The sequence below is a fragment of the Oncorhynchus masou genome, unplaced genomic scaffold (genome assembly GCF_036934945.1).
Source record: "Oncorhynchus masou masou isolate Uvic2021 unplaced genomic scaffold, UVic_Omas_1.1 unplaced_scaffold_4025, whole genome shotgun sequence".
Taxonomy (NCBI): domain Eukaryota; kingdom Metazoa; phylum Chordata; class Actinopteri; order Salmoniformes; family Salmonidae; genus Oncorhynchus; species Oncorhynchus masou.
The window spans coordinates 25,973-31,972 of NW_027010425.1; the positions used below are offsets into that span (position 1 = coordinate 25,973).

Consider the following 6,000-nt stretch of genomic DNA (forward strand, 5'->3'; position numbering starts at 1 on the left):
AGTTGGCTACTAAACGAGTTGGGAAAAGTGGGTTTGGTGTCAGTTTGTATCAGTTTGGTATCAGAATGATATCTAATTGACTGATGGACGGTGATTTGCTGGAGACTCTAGTCCATTTGCAATATGTTTAAACAGTGAGTTACCATCACCAAAAGTGACATTCTAAAATCAACCCTAACGAGCGATGGAGAGGTACCAGAATCACTGCCCAGCCATCCCGAGTTCATCAGGCCAGTCAAGTTTGCATTTCTGCAGGATTTTTGAGCATGTCAAATTTCTTATGACATTTGGCCCCCACAAAACATATGCCTTATGCACAAGTAAAAAAATGTTTAAAAAAAATTATGATAATAAAATACGACTAAAGTATGTTGATACAGTTCTTATACGTGTGTAATTGATATAAAATTCGAAAGAATTTTGAAAAATGGTCCAGAAAGCACTTTTTTAGGGGTGTGTGAAGTTTCTTATGAAATTTTGCAATTTTTGACTTTTGACTTTTGACTTCCTATGAAATCATATTGCAAATGGACAAAACCTTATACCTTGCCTTATGCGCAAGTAATTAAAAAAATATATATGATAATAAAATTGGACAAAAGTATATTCATACAGTTCTTACACATGTTTAATTGACAAAAAAAGCGAAAGAATTTCGAAAAACGGTCCAGAAAGCACTTTTTTAAGGGGTGATAAGTTTTTGACAATTTTTCAAAATTTGGCTTTTGGATGTTGACTTGGGGTCCATTTCCAATATGAAAAACCACAGTGGAGCGCACACGCCACCTGTTGGATTTTTGAAGTGTTACAACTGGCATTTGCCATATGGCATTTGCAATACATTTTGCATGAATCAACGCAGAATTGGGTGGTATTGGACACCGTGTATATGGTTTGTCCTATGCCAATGTTTTCCCATTCATTTTTGTCCATTTCAGGGGGGTATTCCCTTACATGTCAAACAATGTATAGAATCAATCTTTAGTCAACGTCAAACTTTTTCCGGATTAACTACATAATATCGACCGAAACATGGCAAACGTTGTTTGGAATCAGTCCTCAAGGTGTTTTTTCACATATCTCTTCATTGACATGCAGTTCGTGGAAGCTTACTTTACTCTCTGTATCGCATGGAAAAATACTGGCAGGTGACTTTTGCGCACCAATTTCGGCGCAGGACACCGGGCGGACACGTGGTAAATGTGGTCTCTTATGGTCAATCTTCCAATGATCTGCCCACAAATACGTCACAATGCTGCAGACACCTTGGGGAAACGACAGAAAGGGTTGACTCACTCCTGTTGCGTTCACAGCCATATAAGGAGACCATGGAAAACAGAGCCTCAAAAATCCTTGTCATTTCCTGGATGCCATCTCATCTTGGTTTTGCCTGAAGCTCACGTTATAGGGCACGCACAGAGAAGATCTTTGTATTTCTGGACACGTCAGAGTGTTTTCTTTCGAACGGTAGCAATTATATGCATAGTCGAGCATCTTTTTGTGACAAAATATCTTGTTTAAAACGGGAACGTTTTTCATCCAAAAATGAAATAGCGCCCCCAGAGCATCAACAGGTTAATTGGTGCTGATAATCCACATTTTCCGAAAGTTGCTATGGGGTCCCTGAATGAGCTATCGGACGCAAACGTTGGGGTCCGTCTTTATGGGCCGAGGCGGTTTTAATGCACCTCGTCTTGTGACTCTGGGACTTTTCTAAATGTCGTCATTTTTTGTAATGGTCAAAATGAATTGAAGTTATTGCAAATGTACGAGGCTGTTTCTCAATCTGAGAACGTTCTAGAGCCACATAACTCATCATGCACTATCGACTTGAGCTCTATAACTGGTTTCTAAATTTTCAGAGCTCTAGGTGTGACTGTTCTTTGATAGTTTAAACAAAGGCAACTACTGATGTCAGAAGGTGAATTCACCAATTTGTAAGTCGCTCTGGATAAGAGCGTCTGCTAAATGACTTAAATGTAAATGTAAATGTACTGCAGGCTCTGTGTGTATCAGAGCCCCACACTGTGTCACTCCATCCTTGCTGTGTGTGTGTGTGTGTGTGTGTGTGTGTGTGTGTGTGTGTGTGTGTGTGTGTGTGTGTGTGTGTGTGTGTGTGTGTGTGTGTGTGTGTGTGTGTGAGAGAGAGTTTTTCTTCGAAATCTGATGGGATGAATGACTGATTTACATGATGGTTGCATAATCAGGATAAGACAGGTTCATAAGGCCACTTCCGGTTGCTTCAGGAAGCTTAGAATCAACACATAGTGGCCTGATGGATTTTCATTGAAGAAAGGTTCATAAAGCATTCATAACCCACATAGGCTTCAGGTTGAATTTAGAAGAAAAGGCAATGTATTCCTATGGGGATAGATGTCAATGTAAACTGGGAGATGAAAAAAAAAATGTTTTCACTGTTAAGGGTTAATGCCACATGGTCAAGGTTAGGCTTGCACATCTCGGCAATTGTGCTTCTAACACTAACGGTTCTCTCTCTACTTTTTTTTCACGGTTGCTGCGCTCAGACCGAGCGAGCTACGTTCTAGCGGGGCATCTCGTTGAACTCGGCACAGCCTAGAGATTATGGTAATGCCATTGCCGGCTCTGTGTGTCTTTATAGCACCGCACTGTGTCACTCCATCCTTGCTGTGTGTGTGTGTGTTTGGTAACCTGTATGAGAGCTTTTCTTTGACATCTGTTTGGAGAATGCGACCTCCCCGAATGCTACGGTACAAGTTCTAATATAACATTTACTCATGTAAAGATGAAGAGCATGTACTTTATTTTAAAGGATGATATAATGCATGAAGCAAACAAGGGAATGATTTAGTGAAATGTGATGATGTAGACTCAGTAAAGGGGTCTTTCATCCCTCTGTGGTCTGGAACAATTCTTCATACTCAGAGTAGCATGGTTCTGATTCTGGACTCTGAACTCCTGTATATATTGGAATTACATTTTGATGTCTTTGGAGGACCACAGCTGCCATAATTAGAATTAAATTAGAAAAGATGAAGAGATGTCATGACAGAGGGACACAGGAAGAAGAGAGATCATGACACTGAAATCATTGGAGATTCTTGTAAAGAAAGCATAAAGAGTGCCAATGTAGGAATCAAGAGTAGTGATGTATTGGAGTTTAAAGTGGTGATGGTGTTGGATGAGACCACAGGGCCTTATTTCCACTTGGTTGAACAGTTGCTAGCAGTTGCTAGCACTGCCTGGTGAAGTCTCAGTACCCGGGATCTTCTGTCCAGAACTATTCACACACCAACAGTAACCTACCAGAAAGAAATTTTAATAACCTGTTAAATATATAATATTTACACATTTTACTGTAACATATTGAATTGTCACGTTCAACTCAATTGGAGCACTTATGGTGTGTGTGGTAACCTGTAGAGCCTGAACATTGCTCAGGTTTGTATTGTCCATCGTTGTCACACGTGGGGACGTAGACTCCAAGCCTGACTTTTTTCATCGCAGTATCTCTAGCAATCTCACAGGAAGTCTTGGGTCGTATCATACCATCTAAACACAGATAACATTATTTGTAACAATGACATTACATAGTATAACATACATTGCTGCACAAACATCCTGGAAGCTCTGGCTGCATCTGGAATCTTGGGTTGCGTCCCCTATGGGCCCTGTTCACCTATGGGACCCTGTTCCCCCATGGGCCCTGTTCCCCTATGGGCCCCTGTTCCCCTATGGGCCCTGTTCACCTATGGGACCCTGTTCCCTTTGGGCCCTGGTCAGGAGACTGCATCCTATATGGGACCCTGTTCAGGAGACTGCATCCTATATGGGACCCTGTTCCCCGAAGGGCCCTGGTCAGGAGAAGTGCCCTATACGGAATAGGAAGCTATTTCAGATGTACATTTCTGAAATATTCAGTTGTTGCTTCACTACTTCAGAGATCTTCACTGGGTCTCTCCCTCTGTCCTGCCTGAGAGTTAAATTCTCCCTCTCCTTTTTAAGGACCCATCCAGTCAGAACCCTCCCTCTGGAACCCCGCACGGAGAGTTGGAGGTTCGAAATGGCGGCGAGTAGTAAAGAAAAAAAATGCAGGAAATTCAGAAATAGTTGGTGAAGCAACATCTGTGCTGGAATGACAACAATATGGCTGTCAATTCTGATGGTATGTAGTGGGTGGATGAGGGTTAATGACCTGTAAGGTCGGAAGTGAAAAAACACAGGAAGAAGAGAGATAATGACACAGAAAGAAGAGAGATAATGACACAGGAAGAAGAGAGATAATAATACCGTAAGAAAAGAGAAAATGACACAGGAAGAAGAGAGATAATGACACTGGAAGAAGAGAGATCATGATACAGAAAGACAGGAAGAAGAGAGATCATGATACAGAAATCAGTTTAGCATCTTGTCAAGAAAGCATAAAGAGGTCCCATTTTAGGAAGCAAGAATAGTGATGTGTTGGAGTTTAAAGTGGTGATAGTGTTGGATGAGACCACAGGGCCTCACTTACTCTGGGTGGAACATATGACTGGACCAGTGCCTGGTGGAGTCTCAGTACCCGGGATCTTCTGTCCAGAACTGGTCACACACCAACAGTAACCTACCAGAAAGACATGTTTAGTTCAGGAGCGTGTGAATTTTCTCAGCTTTTTGTTAAAAATCTCGCAAAATTTCAACGTCCTGCTACTCATGCCAGGAATATAGTATATGCATATGATTAGTATGTGTGGATAAAAAACACTCTGAAGTTTCTAAAACTGGTTAAATCATGTCTGTGACTATAACAGAACGTCTGTTGCAGGCAAAACCCCAAGGTAACAAATAAAAAATATCACTCTGCCAGTCTCTGTATTGTCTATGGCAAGAGAAATTAGATAGGGTCCAGTTTACAGTTCCTACAGCTTCCGCACGATGTCGCCAGTGTTGGGAATTGAGCTGAAGTTAATCCTTGGTGGAATGAGAAATAGGCACTTCCTGTCATCGAGTACACAACAGAAAGTTATGGAAGAGAGAAAATCGTCCATGATTTGTTGACTTGCTGCTATTGAATACAGATCGCTCCGTGATCAATTTGATCGATTATTAACCTTTACTAATACCTAAAGTTGGATTACAAAAGTAGTTTGAAGTGTTTTGTCAAAGTTTATAGGCAACTTTTTTAATTTAAAAAAATGACGTTGCGTTTTGAAACAGAGTTTTTTCCTTGATCTGACGGTCTTCATAAATGGACATTTTGGGTATACATGGACCGATTTAATCGAAAAAAAAAGACCCAAATGTGATGTTTATGGGACATATAGGAGTGCCAACAAAAAAGCTTGTCAAAGGTAATGAATGTTTTATATTTTATTTCTGCGTTTTGTGTAGCGCCGGCTACGCAAATTATTTTGTTTACGTCCCCTTAAATGTATTTCGAGGGTTTGCATGCTATCAGATAATAGCTTCTCATGCTTTCGCCGAAAAAGCATTTTGAAAATCTGACATGTTGGCTAGATTCACAACGAGTGTAGCTTTAATTGAGTACCCTGCATGTGTGTTTTAATGAAAGTTTGAGTTTTATCGAGTACTATTACTTGTCACTCTGAAATTTACCCTGGAGGTTGATCCCTGTACAAGGACTGCAGCCGTATTAATAACCTGTTAAATATATGATATTTACACATTTACTGTGACATATTGAACTGTCACGTTCAACAGAATTGGAGCATTTATTGTGTGTGTGTGTGTGTGTGTGTGTGTGTTTTTTAACCTGTAGAGCCCCAACATTGCTCAGGGGTGTATTGTCCAGCGAAGGTCACACGTGGGGATGTAGGCTCCAATTATTCCATGTGGCACGGCATCTCTAGCATCCTCACATGGGGTCTTGTCGTATCGCACCATCTGGACACATGCAACATACATTGTAATGTGGACATAACATAACAATGATGGATATAAAAATGACTTAAATGTAAATATGTAAATGGATATACATTCTGGAATCATGGACTGTGTTCTGTGTCCCATTTGGGCCCTGGT

At 40.8% G+C, this 6,000-nt stretch overlaps 1 protein-coding gene across 1 annotated transcript; it reads right to left on the reverse strand.

The window, feature by feature from the left end:
* Nucleotides 1-2,922: 2,922 nt before the first annotated feature.
* LOC135534857 (saxiphilin-like) lies at nt 2,923-5,862 on the reverse strand (the record flags this gene model as incomplete). The annotated part of the gene is given in 5 exon segments (XM_064961671.1): nt 2,923-3,281; nt 3,397-3,531; nt 4,493-4,582; nt 5,732-5,774; nt 5,776-5,862. Coding segments are annotated over 5 exon segments (435 nt in total), but the record flags the coding sequence as incomplete, so codon positions are not given.
* Nucleotides 5,863-6,000: the final 138 nt, after the last annotated feature.